Raw genomic sequence first — 25,107 nt, forward strand, 5'->3', positions numbered from 1 at the left:
GGTTGGCTGCTGCGCGGTACAGGCGTGGGGTTGGCTGGGGGCGGTCGCTGATGGGGCCCATGATGGGGTGGCCGTCGGCGGGGTCCACGATGCACAGGGGGGATGGGCCGTGCAGTCGGGGGCATAAGCCTGTACGTTGCGTGAGGCGACCGTAAGCGAGAGCGCTAGTTTCTTGGTCGCTGCAAGGTCAAGCGTGGCCCCTTCTAAGAGGCGCTGGCGGATGTAATCAGACCCTATGCCCGTAACGAACGCGTCTCTCATCAGCAGGTTCGAATGTTCAGTGGCCGAAACGGCCTGGCAGTCACAGTCTCTCACTAGGGCGAGCAGGGCGCGCCACAAATCTTCCATAGACTCACCGGGAAGTTTGTGCCACGTGGACAGGAGATGCCTGCCGTAGATTTTGTTGGTCTGCTGAGCGTAATTCTCCTTCAGTAGCACCATGGCCTCTGCGTAGGTCGGTGCGTCCTGGATGAGGGGAAAAAAGTTGGAGCTCAGCCACGTGTACAGAATATGGAGCTTCTGTGCCTCTGGGATTGGGTCTGGCGCAGACCCGATGTATGCTTCAAAACAGGCTAGCCAATGTTCAAAGTCTTTTTTGGCGTTGTCTGCTTGAGGATGCAGCTGCAGGCGATCCGGCTTGATGCGGCGGTCCATCTCTGAAAAATCTCTGTGTAATAAATTGATGCACTATCAATTACGACGAGATGAGAGTAGAATGTAATCGAGGCTTTATTACACAGAGATTTGTGGCCTCCTACAGCAGCTGACGAAATGGCTGCTGTACGGAGAGCACACACATTTATACTCCGCCTACTGGGCGGAGCCAGCAGGCAGGGATCTACCCCCGTACCTGTAGTACAGGGGCCTTACCGTAAAACCCATATATACAGTATAATACATCAGTGGTGGCTACCTTTAGAGGCATCACAGTGGTCAGTTGCACCTTCCACCAGTTTAACAACACATACCTTGATGGATTTTAGTGCTAAGTCAAGAAAGTTCTCTCGATCTGGTGGTCACCGCATGGACAATTTCAGCCAAACTCCCCATTCTGCTTAAGAGGCAGCTTTGAGCTCTAGTCTGATGGCAAGCCTTTGGAATCAGCCATATAATGCATGGTGAAAAGTCAACAAGAGGCGGGGCAACATCAGGTCGAGCTTTAGGAAGCCCTCAACAGAATAGCACACCAGTGAAGGAGTCCGTTCACCTGTTCTCTGATAAATATATGCCCACATATATGCACCTTGTAGACACGATGTAGACCTTCATCCAGTAGAATGCCCAGTTTCTGGCAGAGATGTGTGCAGGCCTGCACTGCATTGCTGTTACCATGACACCGCAGAGGGAGCAGCTGGTCTATTGGTGAAAAGACAAGTTTATCCACAGCACTCCTGGGCCTTGGCTCGCCAGAGGACAGGAAGGCAACAGGGCATACAACTGCAAAGGCCACCTCCACTCCTGCTGTGGATGTCAGGGCACCACCTACCCATAGTAGTAGGCAACATAAAATCAAGAAATTTTGATCACAAGTGATGCATGGCTGAATACTGTCAATGCTGCAAATATTATCATTTAATAATGTCCTGTGCTGTCTTCCGGTGTAATTATATGCTTTGCGAGTCCTCCCCTCCTCCTACACATTTTCCCACATTATACTCCATCTACAAGATTATTGTCTATTCACTCAACCTATCCACATCACCTGAAAACTCCTTAATTCTTCTTCACAACATACTTTCTTCTGTGTCATCTGCAAATTTACCGACCATACCTTTGCCCTTCTCATCGAAGTTACTGATGTAAATTCTGAAATGTTGTGGCCCCAGCACACCACTCATTACATCTTGCCAATCAGTCAAAGACACATTCATGCATCCTATGTTTTCTGCCAGCCAATCTCTTGCACCATGAGTTTTTATTTTCTGCCATTACTTTTGATGTGGCATCAGAGCTGTTCTGCAAAGCAGTCACCCAGTCTATGTTTGGCCTCCCCAATGTAGAGCCATGAATACAGTGTACTAAATTGAAAGGGCAATTACAACACTGTTTCATTTGGAAGGTATGTGTATGGTAAGAAGGGACATGGTGAAAGGACAGGTTTTGCAAATCCTACGCTTGCATGGAAAGATGGTGTAGGGAAGGGAGAAAGTGTAGTGGTGCCTGGGGCATGATACTTGTTTGGAGATACGGAGAAGACATGCTGGGCAAATGGCCTCCTTCTGTGCTGTAATAATCCTGTGACGTGTGCGTACGAGAGTGTCGCAGAGGGAATTATACATATAAATGCTGAGAGGGCAGGATAAGATGTGTTCCCATCACACTGGAGTTGGTAGAAATGGTGTTCAATCAATTTATTAGAGTTCTTTGAAAGAGTAACATGCTGGAAATGGCAGGGGATGATCTGTTGAATTCGGAGGCTGGTGGGTTGGAAGGAGAGGACAGGGGAATCCTATCACAGGTCGAGGAGGGAGAGTAAGGGAGAGAACAAAGGTACATGAAATGGATGGAATACGTTGGTTAGCTTCATTAACCACACTGGGTGGGGATCCCTCGAGGAACAATGTTGGAAGTGCTGTTGTGGAAGGTTGCATCATTGGAACATATATGATGGAAATGGAGAAACAAGGAGAATGTCATGAAATTCCTCCAGGAATCAGGGTGTGAGGTTGTGTTGTTGAGGTCGCTATGGAAGTCCATGGGTTTGTATCAAACATCAGTCGATAGATCCTCTTCAGAAATATAGACAGAGAAGTCGAGGAAGGGAGGAAAGAGTCAGGGATGGACCAGGTGCAAGTGAGGAAATTGGATAGAAAGGGTGGGATTCTCCGTCCGTTCACAGCAACTGGAATCTGCTGCAGTGAACAAGATATTTGGGTGAGTGCCACATTTGCCGTCTTCGCTAGCAGCGGTGGAGGGGTGGACTCCAATGGAGAATCTCGGCCAAAGGCAATGAAATTTTCCAGTACTTGTCACTGATAGTCATCAATGTACCCTAAAATGGGAGGAGGGAGGGGCCTGAATAGAGTAAGGAACGTTCTGTATATTCCACCACAGAAGCTGCCATTGCCGGGACCCATGTGAGCACCCTTGGCGACACTTTTTAATTGGAGGAAGAGAGTGGAGTTGAAGGATAAACTCAGAATGAGATTAAGCTCAGCCAGACAGAGGAGGATAGTGCTTGTAAGGATCCTCCTGTTATTCCCTGTCTCCCTTTTTTCTTTTAATTTCTTATTTTCAATTTTTGTAATAATAATAATCTGTATTAGTGTCACATGTAGGCTTACATTAACACTGCAATTAAGTTACTGTGAAAAGGACAATTAACGGGACTTATGCCTTTAAGATGAACTGCACCTTTAATTTTAAAACAGGATGCTCCAGCAGATGTGCTGTTTGGTCTGACATCAGTGATGACACCTCTTCATGGACTTGGCTGGTGGTCAATGAGCTGTCTTGTAAGATGGGTTATTCTTGAGGACAGGTACTGATTGGTGCTGACAGTTCAGGAATGTTCTGCAGGGCACGTAGGGTTTAATCTTGTTTTTAGTGTTGTTTTGACCAGAGCTGGAGGCTCACAGCTTTGATTCTCTCACTTACCTGATGGATACTGTCTGAAGATCCAAAGTAAAGACCTTTCTCTTTGCATAGCCAGATTGAACAGCAAGATAATCCAGTGCAGCAGCAGCTCAGACAGGCTCAGTTGTTTAAAAACTCTCGAAAAATGTGGGGAACTCTGTTCTTATCCCAGAAAGGCAATTAGTCATTCTGGTGGAGTTGGAAACTAGTAAGAATTAAACCAGCCAGCGAAGAGGCGGATCTTCTGAGTGAAGGCACAGGTTAATACAAGTTAAAGTGAGGGAATCCTACAGCCTGGGAGTTCTGACTGAATGTTACTGCCCAAAGATCTTCGCTAGCAATCAACTCGTGGTTTCAATCACTCCGCATTTTGGGAGGACAGCCTGCTGCTGCAATGACTTTAACATCTGAAGCAAAGAACTCACCTTCCATTTCATGTTAATCCTCTTATTATTTTTATCCCTCCCTCCCCCCCACCCTCTGCGTGTGTCTGTCTAGTGTGTGTTTGGATAAAGGGTGAGACAGTAAAAGGGAGGAGTGGTAGATTAGCTGGGCGTTATTCTATTATTGGTTAATTTACTTGTGTTGGGACTCCGGGGTCATGTGACTGGAATGACCACGCACTAGTGAAGGGTGTCATAACATGTTGAATGGGACAGTTTGACTTCTGTTTGAGAAAGAAGCAGTGAGCTCTGTGACTGTTCTGGTGTTGGATGGAGGTGGAGAGGAATTGGAAATGGTTAAGGCCAGAAAATGTTGAAGACATATGGGGTTATCAGAAGGGGGCTATTGGATCTAGAAATGTGGAATAAACTAGAGTAGATAAGTAGAAATGGGGGAACATCAAGACAATAACAACCATAAATAATACTTTAATATGATGATAGAAAATGACATAAGAATGACAAAAAACAGGTCATAGATTGGAGAAAAACTGATTTTGAGGGTGGAGAATTGATTTTAAGAAATTAATATGGGGAACAATATTGGAAAACTTTGATGCAGAACAACACATTTAAAATGGTGTTCAACAGAGATCCAGAAAAATATATTCTTCCAAGAGGAAAGAACAAACTAAACATTAGTTAGACTTCATGGATGAATAAAGAATTAGGGAAAAATTAAGGCTGAGGAAAGAGGCATACATTAAGTACATGTAATGCAACAGAGTGTATGATCAGAGATTAGGAGAGAAATAAACATAAACAACGAGGAAAGCAAAGTGGAACTATGAAATTAAATTGTCAAGGAACATAAAAGAAGAAAGTAAAATATTTTATGAATGATGTTATGACTAATGAGATAAGTATATTTAAAATAAGAGGATGTATTGGATAAACTAATTAAATTCAAAGCAGATAAATTTCCTGGTCTGGATGGATTGCATCTTCACATTTGAAAATGATCCAGGGAAGAGATAGCAGAAGCATTACCACACATACTTAGGGTGCGATCGCACGGTCTCGTCACACCCAACTCGGGCCACGACAAGGGCGTTAAATCCTTTCGTGAGATTTGCGACGCTCGGGACGCCTTGCAAGATTTAGTGAGATGCCACAATCTGGATTTCACCCTCACTGGTAAGTTAGCCTAACTTAAATATGTCAGCGCTGGAGTCTCCCAAAGCCCGGATCAAATGGCTGCACCTGGGAGATCTCATTTAGCACTGGTCCACACAAACGTGGAGCAGGCGAAACAGCACCTGGGGTCTCCCAAGCAAAACAAAGAACAAAGAAAAAAGAAAAGTACAGCACAGGAACAGGCCCTTTGGCCCTCCACGCCTGTGCCGACCATGGTGCCTGTATAAACTAAAATCATCGACACTTCCTGGGTCCGTTTCCCTCTATTCCCATCCCATTCATGCATTTGTCAAGATGCCCCTTAAATGTCACTATCGTCCCTGCTTCCACCACCTCCTCCAGCAGCGAGTGCCAGCCACCCACTACCCTCTGTGTAAAAAAACTTGCCTCGTACATCTCCTCTAAACCCTGCCCTTCGCACCTTAAACCTATGCCCCCAAGTAATTGACCCCACTACCCTGGGAAAAAGCCTCTGACTATCCACTCTGTCTATGCCCCTCATAATTTTGTAGACCTCTATCAGGTCGCCCCTCAACGTCCGTCGTTCCAGTGAGAACAAACTGAGTTTATTCAACTGCCCCTCATTGCTAATGCCCTCCACACCAGGCAACATCCTGGTAAATCTCTTCTGCCCCCTCACTAAAGCCTAGACATCCTTCTGGTCGTGTGGCGACCAGAATTGAACACTATACTCCCAGTGTGGCCTAACTAAGGTTCTATACAGCTGCAACATGACTTGCCAATTCTTATACTCACTGCCCCGGCCAATAGAACATAGAACATAGAACGATACAGCGCAGTACAGGCCCTTCGGCCCTCGATGTTGCACCGACATGGAAAAAAAAAAACTAAAGGCCATCTAACCTACACTCTGCCCTTATCATCCATATGCTTATCCAATAAATTTTTAAATGCCCTCAATGTTGGCGAGTTCACTACTGTTGCAGGTAGGGCATTCCACGGCCTCACCACTCTTTGCGTAAAAAACCCACCTCTGACCTCTGTCCTATATCTATTACCCCTCAATTTAAGGCTATGTCCCCTCGTGCTAGCCACCTCCATCCGCGGGAGAAGGCTCTCGCTGTCCACCCTATCTAACCCTCTGATCATTTTGTATGCCTCTATTAAGTCACCTCTTAACCTTCTTCTCTCTAACGAAAACAACCTCAAGTCCATCAGCCTTTCCTCATAAGATTTTCCCTCCATACCAGGCAACATCCTGGTAAATCTCCTCTGCACCCGTTCCAAAGCTTCCACGTCCTTCCTATAATGAGGCGACCAGAACTGTACGCAATACTCCAAATGCGGCCGTACCAGAGTTTGGTACAGCTGCATCATGACCTCATGGCTCCGGAACTCAATCCCTCTACCAATAAAGGCCAACACACCATAGGCCTTCTTCACAACCCTATCAACCTGGGTGGCAACTTTCAGGGATCTATGTACATGGACACCGAGATCCCTCTGCTCATCCACACTACCAAGAATTTTACCATTAGCCAAATATTCCGCATTCCTGTTATTCTTTCCAAAGTGAATCACCTCACACTTCTCCACATTAAACTCCATTTGCCACCTCTCAGCCCAGCTCTGCAGCTTATCTATGTCCCTCTGTAACCTGCAACATCCTTCCGCACTGTCTACAACTCCACCGACTTTAGTGTCGTCTGCAAATTTACTCACCCATCCTTCTGCGCCCTCCTCTAGGTCATTTATAAAAATGACAAACAGCAACGGCCCCAGAACAGATCCTTGTGGTACGCCACTCGTAACTGAACTCCATTCTGAACATTTCCCATCAACTACCACTCTCTGTCTTCTTTCAACTAGCCAATTTCTGATCCACATCTCTAAATCACCCTCAATCCCCAGCCTCCGTATTTTCTGCAATAGCCGACCGTGGGGAACCTTATCAAACGCTTTACTGAAATCCATATACACCACATCAACTGCTCTACCCTCGTCTACCTGTTCAGTCACCTTCTCAAAGAACTCGATAAGGTTTGTGAGGCATGACCTACCCTTCACAAAACCATGCTGACTATCCCTAATCATATTATTCCTATCTAGATGATTATAAATCGTATCTTTTATAATCCTCTCCAAGACTTTACCCACCACAGACGTTAGGCTCACCGGCCTATAGTTACCGGGGTTATCTCTACTCCCCTTCTTGAACAAAGGGACCACATTTGCTATCCTCCAGTCCTCTGGCACTATTCCTGTAGCTAATGATGACCTAAAAATCAAAGCCAAAGGCTCAGCAATCTCTTCCCTGGCTTCCCAGAGAATCCTAGGATAAATCCCATCCGGCCCCGGGGACTTATCTATTTTCACCTTGTCCAGAATTGCCAACACTTCTTCCCTACGCACCTCAATGCCATCTATTCTAATAGCCTGGGTCTCAGCATTCTCCTCCACAATATTATCTTTTTCTTGAGTGAATACTGACGAAAAGTATTCATTTAGTATCTCGCTTATCTCCTCAGCCTCCACACACAACTTCCCACCACTGTCCTTGACTGGCCCTACTCTTACCCTAGTCATTCTTTTATTCCTGACATACCTATAGAAAGCTTTTGGGTTTTCCTTGATCCTACCTGCCAAAGACTTCTCATGTCCCCTCCTTGCTCGTCTCAGCTCTCTCTTTAGATCCTTCCTCGCTTCCTTGTAACTATCAAGCGCCCCAACTGAAACTTCACGCCTCATCTTCACATAGGCCTCCTTCTTCCTCTTAACAAGAGATTCCACTTCTTTGGTAAACCACGGTTCCCTCGCTCGACCCCTTCCTCCCTGCCTGACTGGTACGTACTTATCAAGAACATGCAATAGCTGTTCCTTGAACAAGCTCCACATATCCAGTGTGCCCAACCCTTGCAGCCTACTTCTCCAACCAACACATCCTAAGTCATGTCTAATGGCATCATAATTGCCCTTCCCCCAGCTATAACTCTTGCTCTGCGGGGTATACTTATCCCTTTCCATCACTAACGTAAAGGTCACCGAATTGTGGTCACTGTCTCCAAAGTGTTCACCTACCTCCAGATCTAACACCTGGCCTGGTTCATTACCCAAAACCAAATCCAAAGTGGCCTCACCTCTTGTTGGCCTGTCAACATATTGTGTCAGAAAACCCTCCTGCACACATTGTACAAAGAACGACCCATCCAATGTACTCGAACTATATCTTTTCCAGTCAATATTAGGAAAGTTAAAGTCTCCCATAACAACTACCCTGTTACTTTCGCTCTTTTCCAGAATCATCTTCGCCATCCTTTCCTCTACATCTCTAGAACTATTAGGTGGCCTATAGAAAACTCCCAACAGGGTGACCTCTCCTTTCCTGTTTCTAACCTCAGCCCATACTACCTCGGAAGAAGAGTCCCCATCTTGCATCCTTTCTACCACCGTAATACTGTCCTTGACTAGCAGCGCCACACCTCCCCCTCTTTTGCCCCCTTCTCTGACCTTACTAAAGCACCTAAACCCCGGAACCTGCAACAACCATTCCTGTCCCTGCTCTATCCATGTCTCTGAAATGGCCACAACATCGAAGTCCCAGGTACCTACCCATGCTGCCAGTTCCCCTACCTTATTTCGTATACTCCTGGCATTGAAATAGACACACTTCAAACCACAGACCTGAACACTGCCGCCCTCCTGCGAAGTCAAAACTGTGCTCCTGACCTCTCTACTCTCAATCTCTCGCACCCCAAAACTACAATCCAGGTTCCCATGCCCCTGCTGAATTAGTTTAAACCCCCCCAAAGAGTACTAACAAATCTCCCCCCCAGGATATTGGTGCCCCTCAGGTTCAGATGTAGACCATCCTGTCTATAGAGGTCCCACCTTCCCCAGAAAGAGCCCCAGTTATCCAGAAATCTGAATCCCTCCCGCCTGCACCATCCCTGTAGCCACGTGTTTAATTGCTGTCTCTCCCTATTCCTCATCTCACTATCACGTGGCACGGGCAACAACCCAGAGATAACAACTCTGTTTGTTCTCGCTCTGAGCTTCCATCCTAGCTCCCTAAAGGCCTGCCTGACATCCTTGTCCCCTTTCCTACCTATGTCGTTAGTGCCAATGTGGACTACGACTTGGGGCTGCTCCCCCTCCCCCTTAAGGACCCGGAAAACACGATCCGAGACATCACGTACCCTTGCACCTGGGAGGCAACATACCAAACGTGAGTCTCTCTCGCTCCCACAAAATCTCCTATCTGTGCCCCTGACTATTGAGTCCCCAATTACTAATGTTCTACTCCTTTCCCCCCTTCCCTTCTGAGCAACAGGGACAGACTCCGTGCCAGAGGCCCGTACCCCATGGCTTACCCCTGGTAAGTCGTCCCCCCCACAAGTATCCAAAACGGTATACTTGTTACTCAGGGGAACGACCGCAGGGGGTCCCTGCACTGACTGCTTCTTCCCAGTCCCTCTTACAGTTACCCATCTATCTCCAGTCTTTGGTGTAACTACTTCCCTGAAGCTCCTATCTATGACCCCCTCTGCCTCCCGAATGATCCGAAGTTCATCCAGCTCAAGCTCCAGGTCCCTAACACGGTTTTTGAGGAGCTGGAGTTGGGTGCACTTCCCACAGATGAAATCAGCAGGGACACTGACGGCGTCCCTCACCTCAAACATTCTGCAGGAGGAGCATTGTACTGCCTTCCCTGACATCCGCTCTAGATTAAAAAAACAAGAAAAAGAAAAAGAAAGGAAGAGCTTACCTGATATTACCTCAAACCCTGATCCCGCTGAAAGGTAAGCAAACTTAAAGGCACTCACTCACCTTCACGACAGGCCCCTGCTCCCGCTTCCCAACCACCGTGGGGTGGGGGGGTTGGTTAGAGGAGGAGGTAGGGTGGGAAACACTCACAAAGTGTTTCGGGTTTAACTGTCACTTGCCAACAGCCCCTCCACAAACCACCTTCAACTTAGGCTGACCGCACTGCACGTATGCAAATTTCCCCAGAACAGCTGATCAGTAGCTCTGCTCTGCTGCCCTCTGCTGGTTGCTTGCCTTTACTCAAACTCCTTGGGTCTTCTTCGCAGGTTCACCTTCAACTTAGGCTGACCGCACTGCACGTATGCAAATTTCCCCAGAACAGCTGATCAGTAGCTCTGCTCTGCTGCCCTCTGCTGGTTGCTTGCCTTTACTCAAACTCCTTGGGTCTTCTTCGCAGGTTCACCTTCAACTTAGGCTGACCGCACTGCACGTATGCAAATTTCCCCAGAACAGCTGATCAGTAGCTCTGCTCTGCTGCCCTCTGCTGGCCAATGAAGGCAAGCATGCCGTATGCCTTCTTGACTACCTTGTCCACCTGTGTTGCCCTTTCAGTGACCTGTGGACCTGTACACCGGTACACCTAGATCTCTCTGACTTTCAATACACTTGAGGGTTCTACCGTTCACTGTATATTCCCTACCTGCATTAGACCTTCCAAAATGCATTACCTTACATTTGTCCGGATTAAACTCCATCTGCCATCTCTCCGCCTAAGTCTCCAAACGATCAAAATCCTGCTGTATCCTCTGACAGTCCTCATCGCTATCTGCAATTCCACCAACCTTCGTGTTGTCTGCAAACTTACTAATCAGACCAGTTATATTTTCCTCCAAATCATATATATATATATACTACGAACAGCAAAGGTCCCAGCACTGAGCCCTGCGGAACACCACTAGTCACAGCCCTCCAATCAGAAAAGCACCCTTCCATTGCTATTCTCTGCCTTCTATGACCTAGCCAGTTCTGTATCCATCATGCCAGCTCACCCCTGATCCCGTGTGACTTCACCTTTTGTACCAGGCTACTATGAGGGACCTTGTCAAAGGCCTTACTGAAGTCCATATAGACAACATCCGCTGCCCTACCTGCATCAATCATCTTTGTGACCTCTTCGAAAAACTCTATCAAGTTAGTGAGGCACGACCTCCCCTTCACAAAACCATGCTGCCTCTCGCTAATACGTCCATTTGCTTCCAAATGGGAGTAGATCCTGTCTTGAAGAATTCTCTCCAGTAATTTCCCTACCATTGACGTAAGGCTCGCCGGCCTGTAGTTCCCTGGATTATCCTTACTACCCTTCTTAAACAAAGGAACAACATTCTCTATTCTCCAGTCCTCTGGGACATCACCTGAAGGCAGTGAGGATCCAAAGATTTCTGTCAAGGCCTCAGCAATTTCCTCTCTGGCCTCCTTCAGTATTCTGGGGTAGATCCCATCAGGCCCTGGGGACTTATCTATCTTAATATTTTTCAAGACGCCCAACACCTTGTCTCTTTGGATCTCAATGTGACCCAGGCTATCTACGCACCCTTCTCCAGACTCAACATCCACCAATTCCTCCTCTTTGGTGAATACTGATGCAAAGTATTCATTTAGTACCTCGCGCATTTCATCTGGCTCCACACATAGATTCCCTTGCCTATCCTTCAGTGGGCCAACCCTTTCCCTGGCTACCCTCTTGCTTTTTATGTACGTGTGGAAAGCCGTGGGATTTTCCTTAACCCTATTTGCCAATGACTTTTCGTGACCCCTTTTAGTCCTCCTGACCACTTGCTCAAGTTCCTTCCTCCTTTCCTTATTTTCCACACAGGCTTCGTCTGTTCCCAGCCTTCTAGCCCTGATAAATGCCTCCTTTTTCATTTTGACGAAGCCTACAATATATCTTGTTATCCAAGGTTTCTGAAATTTGCTGTATTTATTCTTCTTCCTCACAGGAACATGCCAGTCCTGAATTCCTTTCAACTGACATTTGAAAGCCTCCCACATGTCAGATGTTGATTTACCCTCAAACATCCGTCCCCAATCTAGGTTCTTCAGTTCCCGCCTAATATTGTTATAATCAGCCTTCCAACAGTTTAGCACATTCACCCTAGGACCACTCTTATCCTTGTCCACCAGCAGTTTAAAACTTACTGAATTGTGGTCACTGTTCCCGAAATGCTCCCCTACTGAAACTTCTACCACCTGGCCGGGCTCATTCCCCGATACCAGGTCCAGTACAGCCCCTTCCCTAGTTGGACTGTCTACATATTGTTTTAAGAAGTCCTCCTGGATGCTCCTTACAAACTCTGCCCTGTCTAAGACCCTAGCACTAAGTGAGTCCCAGTCAATATTGGGGAAGTTGAAGTCTCCCATCACAGTGACCCTGTTGATTTTACTCGTTTCCAAAATCTGTCTGCCTATCAGCTCCTCTATCTCCCGCTGGCTGTTGGGAGGCCTGTAGTAAACCCCCAACATTGTGACTGCACCCTTCTTATTCCTTTTTTTAAAAATAAATTTAGAGTACCCAATTATTTTTTCTAATTAAGGGGCAATTTAGCGTGGCCAATCTGCCTACCCTGCACATCTTTGGGTTGTGGGGGTGAAACCCACGCAGACCACGGGGAGAATGTGCAAACTCCACACGGACAGTGACCCAGGGCCGGGATTCGAACCCAGGTCCTCAGCACCGTAGGCAGCAATGCTAACCACTGTGCCACCGTGCTGCCCACACCCTTCTTATTCCTGATCTCTACCCATATAGCCTCACTGCCCTCTGAGGTGTCCTCCTGTAGTACAGCTGTGATATTCTCCCTAACCAGTAGCCCAACTCTGTCACCCCTTTTACATTCCCCTCTATCCCACCTGAAACATCCAAATCCTGGAACGTTTAGCTGCCAATCCCGTCCTTCCGTCAACCAGGTTTCTGTAATGGCAACAACATCATAGTTCCAAGTACTAATCCATGCTCTAAGTTCATCTGCCTTACCCATAATACTTCTTGCATTAAAACATGCACTTCAGGCCACCAGACTTTTTGATTTGATTTGATTTATTATTGTCAAATGTATTAGTATACAGTGAAAAGTATTATTTCTTGCATGCTGTACAAACAATGCCGACCCGCTGTTTTCAGCAATATCTCCCTGTCTGCTCTTCCTCAGAGCCATACTGGCCCTATTCTCTAGTTCTCCCTCAATGCTTTCACCTTATGACCTATTGCTCTGCTACCCACCTCCCCCTGCCATACTAGTTTAAACCCTCCCGTCGGAGGTTCCTGGGTGATCGGGCTCTGGGCAGGGTGGTACCCTGGCACTCCTGCGGGCATTTTGGCACTGCCACCCAGGTACCCTGCTAGTGCCACAGGGCACCCTGGCAATGGTGCAAGGCTGGCAGTGCCAAAATGGTGCCCAGGTTGAAGTTTGCCCGAACCGGAGATCGGGTCCATGGGGTGCCTTGCAGTTATGAGGTGTGGTGAGGAGGCTTGAGGACCTCCTAACAAGTAAGTTGGGGCACTGGGGGGTCTGGAGGCTGTGGTGGGGGATTCAGAGATTGGGGCGGCATTTAAAAATACAGGAAATGAAGGGCATTGCAGCCTTAGCTGAGTGTTTCTCACCGAGGCCAGAAATAAAGAGAGTCCCGTTTGATAGCGGGGTCGTTCTCAGCTTTGCAGACCCATTAAATCGCTCCATCAGTAATTCATTTGGAAAATGTATCATGCCAAAGACTGCAATTCCTCCATTTAAGAAAGGGGACAGAACCCACCCGGGGAATTATAGGATATTCAACTTATGAGTGAGAAGGGAATAGAGGGTTCCCATGACAGATTTAGCTGAGTAGATGGGAGGACAAATGAGTGGAGCATAAATGCTGGCGTGGATGATTGGTGCCGAACGGCCCATTTTTCTGCCATATATTTATATATATATAAAAATCCTGGAACTCCTTATCTAATAGAATGGTGGATGTACCCACATAAGACCAATTGCACTAGTTCAAGAAGGTAGCTTATCGCCATCTTCCGAAGATAAATTGCTGGTCAGTGATGTCCACATTTTATGGAATGGGAAAAAGCTGATATTTAAAAATCTAATTAAAAATTGTATGTTTGCATGATCTGATTCAGTCAATGCTTGCCCTCTAATCTTGCTTCAGCTGAAGACTATGATTGGTGGCCACTCTCCATATGCAAAGTCATGGGTAATTCAGTAACAAGAAAGGTACCAATTACATTAGGAATTCATGATCACTATCAATGTTACACTGCTGCCTGGTGGTAGAATGTGTGGTGAATAGAATAGAGAGGGATAGGGTCCAAATACACAAAATTATGTTGGAAACATCTCAATATAGCCCTCTCTTTTCTATCTCGTCACAACACAAGTATGTTGATGAAGAATACCATGTACTGTTTGCAATGTGCAAACCTGCATTCAAAGTAAGAACCATGGCACTTATTCCATTTTTTGTTTGCACAAATGTAGTAAAATCTTTTACTTAATAACCTGGGTTCCCAAATCCCTGCAGACAGATTTACATCATCATCACCCACAACTCCAGGTGTTAACATCAAAAGTGTATTTTCACATTTTTTCCCCCTCGGCTTGCATAACTGGTCAAGCCTATTGGTAGCCAGAAATTTGTTGCAACACTGAAAGGTTTATAAAAAATGGATAATATCCAAAAATTCTTGAATGATTATTTCGGCTGATTTCCTGTGTCTCTAGAAAGCTGTGACTATAAACCTTGCCTGTGTGTGGGTGTTGTACATATATTTTAAACATCGGTTGCTGCCAATTTATTTTTCTAAGCAGTCAGCAATGCTTTTTAATAAATTAATACAGCAATACCTATGCCAAGAGAGACCAAGGAATGGTATGTTTGACCTGTTACTTCTGGTTGGAACTGTCCATTTTCTTCAACAGGATAGCAGCATTTTCTTAATTCCAATCACACAATTTGCCAAAGATAGACCTTCAATAATGGATAAAATACTAGACTGCGGTACATAAAATGGAGGTATTGGTTGTTTCTTGAAGACACTTTATCTTATCTGTAAGCAAGACTGAGAATGACATCTTCATGTAAAAAATTAAAGTTTTTTTGTCCCACCACGTTGCAGAGCTAATATGTGGTGTAATTGATGCTGAAGTCTTAAAGCAAATAATCAATTATTTCTCTTTCCATAAATGTAATCGTGTCAGTCAACTATTTAAATGCAAGGGGACAATAAAGATAGGTACCACTGCTGAACACATTCCTCTCACCATCTGTTGTCCATATATGTGTAATTTTCAACAAATAAGGAAGTACATGGAAATGGAGATACCCGATGGCATGGAAAGAAAACCAAGTGGGAAGGTGACGACAAATTTACAATTGTCACTGAATAACGAAAGACTATGTTCAATCCCGAAAACACTTGCAAAAATCCGAAGACAACACGGCAATTGAACTTATTCAGTTGCTGTTAAGTGGCCTTGATATTTTCCCCCACGTGGTATAATCACCCATATAACTATAAAAGGTTACATAATGAGTCTCACCATGAGAAAGTCGTGAGAGGTCTGCTGGTTTGGAAAAAAAAGAAACTGACATTATCGGTACACTATAATTTTTAAAGCACAGAAAGGCTTGGTCACCAAATCGTTGAAAGGGTAGGGACAACAGCATCTAAGTATTGTGATCAAATATGGCAAAATTTTAAGAGTACCACATAAACTCTGGAAATCAAGACAGCATGTGGAAAATAGTAGTACAGGTGAGGATATCAAAAATATACATTAGAAATAGTAATATCACTTGCAAGTAGAAATGTAGGTTTTACAAAGAGGTTTATGAATACTGTTTAGGCCAGATTCATTACTGATAATTTAATAAATAGAGAGACAGAATGGAAATCCTATCTGTAATTTCAGACAGTACTCTTCTAAGCCACATGCTGAGGAACACTCTTTAATGTACTTGTTATGGTGTATCCATTTCACATACTGACCATCTCTGCGATCTTCTTGATCGAGATTGCTAATGTTGTGCCAGCGAGTGCCAAATCATTGCATCTATTACACAATGGACCTCTGCCTCCAAGAGGCAACCTTTATCCCATTAATCTAGATTGGTTTGGATTCTGTACTTCAGAGACAATGGATATTGCTCAAACTCTCTAAACTTTTTGGAAAGGTTTTGTTGTACTGCTGGCAAAATTACAGTAGAAAAAGTAACCTCCCACTATTAAGATATTTTCCCTTCCTAACAGCACTGTGGGTGTACTTGCACCACATGGGCTGCAGCGACTCAAGGTGGCAGTTCACCACCAGCTTCTAAAGGGCAATTCAGGATGGGCAATAAATTACCTTGCCAGCGATGCTCATATCTATGAAAGAAGAAGAAAAAATGTATCTTCTGCAATACAAAACTCAATTCGAATAGTTATATGGATGTAGGCCTATCAGCTTTTGAATTCAGATAATTAGCAGCAGGGTCCACTTTCTTTTATTTAATTTATGTATCATATCCTACTGGAACAATAGCATGAACAATTGGTTGGACTTTTTCCTGCACTATCCTGCTCAAACATAACTTGCACTCTAATATTCCAGGAATGGTGAGCTGATAACAGTCAAATGTAGGCAATGGGGAAATCTGGGACCAAAATGAACAAAAATGCAGAAGAATGATGGAGAAGGAATTGATGAATTCAAGTCAAACCAATAGATGAATTTAATTCAAACCAAAGGGGAGGAGAAAGAACAAGAGGAAAAGTTAGAAAAATAATTTAATTCTAAACAACTCAAAGATTAATCTACTACATGCTGGAATGAGAGTCAACAGATTAAACTGGTTTATTTTTGAGCTAGAGAGGTTTATTGACATTAAATGAATTATCACAAAGTTAAAAGGATACTTCAGCTCTTGAAGTTCTAACTTTCTATGGCAGTTTTAATTGGCAATTAATGTGTAAATCCAACAGGTTCTTAAAAATAATGTAGAAATTGAGGGTGAGTTTCTGTGATGCAAAGCAAACAATGGAGCATTGTAAATTGATCAGCAATTAACAGAGATCTTTTTTATTCATTCATGGGATGTAGGCATTAGGGACAAGGCCAACATTTATTGTCCATTTCAAATTGCTCTCAAGGTGATGTCATATATCTTCTCCTGATATTGCTGGCTGAATTCCACATTAACAATGCTGTGCATTGTGATTTACTTTCTCCCCAGAAAGATTTGACCCAATCTATTGCCTTGCTAATCTAAAATAGGGAAGAATGCAACTCTGTCTGTTTGCTTTAAGTAGTTTCATATTCCACTAGTGAAAATTTTACATTCTTCTATCATCCAAGAAACCCTGAAGCATTGGAAAGTTGATATGCGAGTGGCTAGAAGATGCACTTTTACTTCTGGAAATTATGTCTTAGCACAACTCAAGCAGACATCGCATTGAAGGATGGCTGTTAAGAGTCTAATGGGAACCATTCTTCTGAAAACTGGCCAAACGTCTGCTACTAGTCCAACCGCACACATCATAAAGATAACTTCAAAAATGTAAAATCATTCATTGATGTAGACTCTTTACATTGAGAGCACGGATACATTGTTCAATGGGAGACCTACACATGTATTCTGGGTCACACAAAAATGAACAAGAATCACTTCCAATACCCCATATTTACCCAAAACAAACACAAATATGAATGAAAACCTTATACTCATTTGAAACGGGTTTGAGCATAAAAAGTTTTACTGTCTATATAAACTGCAAAACATACCGTGAATGGTTTGGCAGAGCCTTTGTCATCTTTGCTTGAAATGATTTTTGCATTCTTTCTGGTTTCTCTGAGGCATTCAAGTGATGGTGGCTTGGTGAATATCACATATGGTTTAAATTCCAATGTCCTCAGATGTTTTATTGTCTGAAACATTTAAGTGGTGTAACGTTGTTTTACTTCTCGGCGTATCAGGTTGCAAAATCATATTGAAAAGTTAAATTTAACTCGAACGTTCTACCAATAAACACATTATACAACTAGTATGACTTTGTCTACTTTCAGTCATTCATAATGCTTCACAGACACATTATTCCTTATTTATTCTGATAATGTGAGTGATGCTGACAGGGCTGCATTAATTGCACATCCCTTCTTTGGCGGAGAAAATGATGGGGGTCACTTCAGAGGATACTCATTGGAGTGAACTACATATTATGTGGCTGGCGTCAGACCAGGTAAGGGTGTGAATTTCCCTTTCCTGAAATATATGTGAGATAGTTGGGTTTTTATGACAATCCAGCAATATTCATGGTAATATTTTCTGGTACTATCTCAGAAATGTTATACTCTCTCTTCCCAGCCCCACACTCCCGCCTGCTCCCCACCATTGTGGTTCTTGTAATAATGTATAGGGTTTTCACCTGAACCGTTGTTTATTAAATATTTTAATTCCTGGAACATAGCACAGCCAAAAGATTGTGCTTTACCATCAGTAGCATCAAGCTGTAAATAAAAGTTGGTATGCAGCAGATAGTATAAAACTATGGGATGGATACAACTCGGTGCTGGATATTTCCCATCACAAACAAAATGTTTAAGGAAGCTATTCAAGGAGACAGGTACTGACTGTTGACAATGATCAGAGTATCGTCAGGTTAAGTATTGCTCAAGAAAATGATCCCAAGTTGTTGAGGGTTTAGCACCTGCCAACTGTACTCAGAACCAATTCTGAAGTAACTGCCTCCCACTTTTTGGAGGCGTGCCCTAATTCATACCAAAAACATCTGGCATTAAGGAAAGAGAATACAGTGTCAGACTTCACACATAAATTTATCAATTTCCTTTATAAGTGGCTATTCTGGAATGTTACTTAGTCTGGCTTAGTCTGCGACAATGGCAGTGCTGATCCTGTCACCCCGCTCAGTCAAAACAATATTCCAGAAAGTTTCAATTCTGAGCCACTGCCAGATGGTATGTCATGGTATTTGTGTCTCTTCACATTGCTTCCACCTTGTGTTAAACTGCTGCATTCAATGCAATGTAGAATGATTTGAACAAACCTCTGTTTATAATGGCCCAAGTTTTTTCAATAGTACTGATGGGAGAAAACTGGAACGGTCAATGTTTGCTATCATTTACCCTCTGAAACTGACCACAACTTGCACAGCTAAAGGCAGAAAGTCAGATGTTGCTGTCAGTAATTCTACACTTTTCTGCAGGATGTCCTGCAACCCCAGCAGTCTACAAACAATTAAGAAATCATCACACTGATGAGAACTTTCAAGTCATAGCGACGACATGGAGAACCACTCTGGAACGATAGCTTTATATTTTTGTAACTCCAAACTTTTGCATGCTCCAAAGACGACAACATTTTAAAATATTTAAAAATATTTCAGCTTTTAATGTATATTGCCGAATCATTTATTTTGTCTTCTATAAATTTTATTAAAAAATGAAGGAAATAAAAAATAACAAACGGCTTTTACTTTTGGGTTTGCCTGAGAGAATTCTTCAATGTGATTCACGGATTACCCTGCTTGCTGACATCACTGTTTCTGGACGCCCTAAGATCCCCTCGACTTGGTGCCACATTCAAATTCATACAAGAAAAGGGGCTATTCACACCAGAGAGATGATTGGATCAACATAGGCAACTTTCTTCAAGGTGGGAGGCAAGTTCTGTCACTTCGCCTCTGACTGCAAAATCCAGACCAATATGATGGATGGTGGCTGAGGGAGCTGTGGTCTCTAATAATCCTCACTTACCCTCATCCTTTGACCAGCTATTCTTATTTCTGTTTTTTCAAACCTGTTTTTTCCATTACATTCATTTTGAGGGACTACAGGACTCAACTGTTTTTATGGTATGATTCTCTGAAAGTTTCCACCCTTATGTATGCCAACTCCTTTAGCCAGACTATATTTGACAAGGGAAGTCTGGGTTCTGCTGGGTGAGGGATACCAACAGATTTCACAGTTCTCTGAAGTGGTTTTCACTCACAAGCATGAATGAAGCACTCAAATGACACAGGACTTGGCGTAGTACAGGTAAAGTACCCTCTATGCTTATCTTTTAGTTTATTGTATAAATGGTAGCAGAACAACAATTTGTCCCCAATTGCACACATATAGGTGTGAGCCCTAATGCATTGTGGGAGCAGGCAGGTCAAAATTCACGGCTTTGGCTGGTGTGCCTGTTCTCTGTCTCCTTGCCGCCCCAGGTTATTTTCCTCGAAGTGGGATTGGAGTCCGGCAGGACAACCTGCCCACATATGGTATGTTTTTAAAAAGTATTCGACGGAATATGTGTGTCACAGGCTAGGCCATCATTTATTGTTCATAAATCGCTCTCAACAAGGGGGTGGTTGTCCACTGAAGCACATACAAAAGCGGGCTCCAGGAATGTGGTCCAGCGACAGTGTATGAATCGTGATATCGTTCCCAGGCAAGATGGTGTGTAGCTTTGAGGTGGTATTCTGCTGCCCTAGTCCTTCTAGATCAGGGATGGGCAAACTTTTCCGTGCAAGGGCCACATTCAGAAATTAACAATTTTAAAGGGCCGCATAGTATATTAAGTAAAATAATTAATATTTAAAATAGCCAAAATAAAAGGTTTTTAAAGAAAAAAAAGCAATTAATTTTTATTAATTAATATTTTAAAGTAGAAACTTCACATGGAACACATATTGTGCCGAGCAATGATCACCCTACTCAAGTCAACGTATCCACCCTATACCAGTAACCCAACAGCCCCCCCCCCCATTAACCTTAAATTTTTTTTTTTTTTAAATGACTTGATCTTGGTGGGCCACATAAAGACCTTTGGCGGGCCGCATGCGGCCCGCGGGCCATAGTTTGCCCACCCCTGTTCTAGATGGTAAAGGTCGTGAGTTTGGAAGGTGCTGTTGAAGGCTACAACTTGATTAGTTGTTGTGGTGCATGTGCTGCCACTGTGCATCGGTGGTAGAGGGAATGAACTTTAGGTTAGTGGTTAGGATGTTGATCAAGTGGGCTGCTTCACCCTGCTAGGTATTGCTGAGTGTTGTTGGAACCAATGTAACTAATTAAGGCCTATTGTTACAATCCGGTCGGTTTGGAAATCCTGGGGAATGGGGTAGTTACCCAGAGGTATCTCCTAACAGCTGACTGGCAGCAGGGGATGAGGGGGGAAAAGAGGGGGAGGCCGGCCACAGTGGGCCAGGTCGCCACAGATGCCCTCCATGCCTGCCTGTTTTCAGCTACAGGCTACAGCAACCTCCCCAACCCCCATCCCAACACGGCTGCTGAGGTTATTTTCTAATATAAATTTCACCACGTTGAAGAGGGGGACACCTCCATCTTGAGACGCCTTCTATCTCAGTTACTGTGAAAGGCAGCTGCTGCATATTCGGTGCTGGAGGGCCTCCTATTGCCCACCATCTACAAAAGCCCACTATGTTCTTCATAGGTTAATGGGCCATGCCTCTGGCTGATCTGTGGAAAATCACAGCTGAACGACTGGTCCCCATACTGTTGGTGGAATTTAGTGTGGGTGGTGGGAGAGCCTGTCATCAGCTACGAAATGCCGACCTGATCTCCAGGAGTCCTGAAAAAATAAATTTTCAGATTGGCAGCAGGAACACTCCTGCTGCGGTTCCCAGCTCCATTGGGACATTTAATTACTGCAGTTCTGTGTCTGGGATGGATAGATGTGATGCATGCTACAATATTAAATGGCATGTTTTTAAAGTTTACTCCACTGGCAGTCTTTGGTACATGCCTTCATACTCTTGATGGATAACAAACTTTGGAGATCTAAGTGTTGCTCCCATTTCCTCAGTCTGGGATGGATATCCTGTTCTTGAGAGTTGCTGATCAATTGATCAGCTCTGTAGCACCAGCAGCACCAGAGGGAGTGATGGCCACTGCCTATATTGTCGTAGGGCCTACCCAGAGATCAACAATGAATCCTCCAGACGCAGTTAGGATGGGATGGAAGTCTCAGGGAGGGGGCATCAACCAGAGAGGAGATGGCCAACAGCAAATGCAAGGTGAGGAGGGGGGGCGTTGGCTACTGTGGGCACCCCACATCTTGATTCCGGGTCCTCCGATATGCCTGATGATGAGAGACCCCCCCCCCCCCCCCCCTCTCCCAACTCCAGAAAGATGCAGACAAATTTGTCAGGGTTTGATGGGCAGCCTTTCCAGGTGGTGGCTCCCCTACCCACTGCTAAGGGCCTCAATTGGCTGTCTGTAAGCCTTCCTGCCCTTGACCTAACCTGAGGGAGATGGGAAGTTAGTAGGATCCTCTAACGCCCAATCTCACCGCTTGCCCTGCTTCCAAACTCACCTCAGGGAGCTGGGCCCCATGTGCATCTATTTCCAACACAGTGCGGGTTTCTGATGCCCTCTTGAGCCTAACGGCAGGGTCCTGAAGCCCAGAGGAAATCTTGCACATAGTTTCAGGAGCATCTTCTGTAAGGGGCCAGCTGAAGTAGGAGACTTGGATACCTACTTCTCCATTTTTGAGTAGAATTGATTGCCTTAGGTACACAAATGATATTTGTTACTCTATAGAAATGTAAGTATCATGCTGGAATGGTCAGTTTATGCACTAGCATATTTTAGCCCATTAGTTGAACTCATTGACCACTTTTCTTTTAATACAAGTCCCTGAGGCAGCGCTGATCTCTCTGATAAGGTTTGAATAAAGTGATTTTAGCAGTCCATTGAAATCAAATCATAACAAGGTGAATAGAAATAACACAATGCCATTATTGACTGAGGAAATGGGAGCAACACTTAGATCTCCAAAGTTTGTTATCCATTAAGAGTATGAAGGCATGTACCAAAGGCTGCCAGTGGAGTAAACTTTAAAAACATGCCATTTAATATTGTAGCATGCATCACATCTAACATTTAATGATCAGAGTAAAATAGCAAAATTATTCTTTGACAAATAGATTGCAAGAAGAGGGGAGGCTTGATCATGCTATTTTCACCACCACTCCACAGGTTTCTCTACATAATGCTCCGGAGACCATTTCTTAAAGGGGTTGTTTTTGGCTGAAATGGCTTCAGAGAAACACTCCCATTCTTTGCCGAGTACAAGCTTGTCCAGACTAAAATATTGAATTGCTTGTAATAATTTTAAGTTTCCAGGATTGGAAGATTGGTCTCACTTGCATTTGGAACATGCATATGGTACAACCTGACTCCAAAACAAAATAAAATGCAATAATAAATAATAAAGGGAAGAGATAAGTTAATGTTTCAGATAGTTATCAGAGCAGGCAAAGAAGAGCCATTCAAAAGTTTTAAACAGTGTTAATCAGAGGAGGCTTGAGGGGCTCAATTGTCTACTCCTGCTCTTAACTTGTCTGCTCAGATGCTGACAGATGCACTGTTCATTTCCAGTTTTCAAAGCTTTTCTTTCTCCCTTGGCAGATTTGACTATCCATGTTATTTTACACAGCTTTTCCAGTATTAAAAAACACAGTGAATCTAATGTTCCACTATGTGTCATGTCTTGAAAAAGGGAAACAGAAATCACCTTGTTATAACTTGGGAAAAGCCTTGTAACTGGAGTAATCTTGCTTTTACTATTTCTAACTGTCACCTGTGAAGTCAGTAAGCTTGTTTAAATTATGCCGACCCTAGTCGAGACCAGAGCAGGCCTCCAGGACTGGCAGAGCCAGGTGTTGGGGGAGACTCAGGAGATAGCCCGCTCACACTCCCGTCCCATGGAGTAGTCTGGGGCCACTGGGAACCCCGTGGGAGGAGGAATTGATGGGGCCCATTCCAGTGACTCCGAAACACCGCAGCACCTTGGACCCCTGCCCCCTCCGCTCCCCTCTCCTGTCCCTGGCACATCTGGTTTGAAAGCAGACCAAGATAGGCCAGTAGCACGGTTCAATTCCTGTACCAGCCTCCCCGAACAGGCGCCAGAATGTGGCGACTAGGGGCTTTTCACAGCAACTTCATTTGAAGCCTACTTGTGACAATAAGCAATTTTCATTTCATTTTCAACAGGAAGAACAGGATGGCACCATGCCACCTGGGACACCTGTGCAGAAGACGGGCCCATTCAGGCACGGTCGCCCCAGAAGATGCCATCGGGGACCTATGTCGCAGGGCGGGAATTACAGGGCTGCCTCCACTCCTGCTGTACTCTCTAGGGGTCCACCTAGACGTTGCGGTAGGGCTGGTAAGGCAGAAAGGTAGACACCAGTTAAGTTCGCACGGGAGCAGGGCACATTTAGTTATAGGGGCTAGGGCACAAACCTGTATCTCATAGCTCACAATAAACACCTGTTACCACTGTTAAAACCTGCCTCGGTGCTCTGTCTGATGGGTGGGCTGGGCTGGCTGGGGGGGGGGGGGGGGGGGGGGGGTGGAAATGAGTGGGCATTGGGGGCGGGGGGTAATGTGAGTGGCCCATGCTCCCCACCCGCCTTGCCACCCCACCCCCCACCCATCCCTTCTGACCGACCCCACCAATTGGATCTAATTGGACCATGTGATGGAATGTCCAACTCATATTCAGGGATTATCCAGCTGGACAGCTGGACGGTGCAAACTGCAACTCTGGGCAGGAGTCAGATATTGTCATACGATGGGGAGCACCTGAGCTCATCGCAGAGTGGGTTGTCATCATTCTCCATCCTATGGACCAGACCCGGTGTTACTGCCAACCCCAGACCCCCATCCCATAGTGCCACAGGTATGTATCATGGAGGAGATTGCAGGCATGAGTGGTCGGGGTGGGGGGGGGGGGGGGGGGGGAGTGAGGGAATATGGGGTTGGGGTGCAGTGTCCATACCCCTGGTCAGTTCCCACCCCCCCCCCCCCACCAAAGGGCTACATGGTGGCCACGGTTGGCACTGTGGGCTCTGCCCCTGCATGCTCCTCCCCCTCCCCATCCATCGTCGCACCCTGGGGGCCTCTGGCCCTGGCACTCGTCCCTGATGCCATGGGTTCTGTTGGCTGCACTCTGGGTGTTGCCCTGTGTGGGCTGCCAGTGGGTGGTGTCTGAGTTGGGGGGGGTGTGTGTGTGCGGGTGCGTGCACCCATACGACCGATGTCACTCTGTAGAACCAAGGGCCAAGGTAGGTGGTCAGTTGGTGCGCAGCAAGATGGCCCCTGTCATGGAAGTTTGTGTCTGGACACCACCCCAATCCCGTGGGGGGGTCACCCCGGCGACTCGGCCTGTT

General features: G+C 45.1%; 1 protein-coding gene across 20 annotated transcripts in view; it reads right to left on the reverse strand.

Moving 5' to 3' along the window:
* mpp7a (membrane protein, palmitoylated 7a (MAGUK p55 subfamily member 7)) overlaps positions 1 to 25,107 on the reverse strand; it is a 779,450-nt gene that overhangs the window by 14,370 nt on the left and 739,973 nt on the right. For all 20 annotated transcript variants that reach the window (XR_005460776.1, XM_038798233.1, XM_038798231.1 and 17 more), the window contains one exon: positions 17,693 to 17,836. Coding sequence is in view for 19 of the 20 variants with exons in the window: in XM_038798233.1 (XP_038654161.1) it covers positions 17,693 to 17,836 (144 nt within the window). In the remaining variant the exon portion in view is untranslated. The remainder of the gene's footprint in view (positions 1 to 17,692; positions 17,837 to 25,107) is intronic.

Source organism: Scyliorhinus canicula, chromosome 5 (assembly GCF_902713615.1).
Source record: "Scyliorhinus canicula chromosome 5, sScyCan1.1, whole genome shotgun sequence".
In the NCBI taxonomy this organism is placed as follows: Eukaryota; Metazoa; Chordata; class Chondrichthyes; order Carcharhiniformes; family Scyliorhinidae; genus Scyliorhinus; species Scyliorhinus canicula.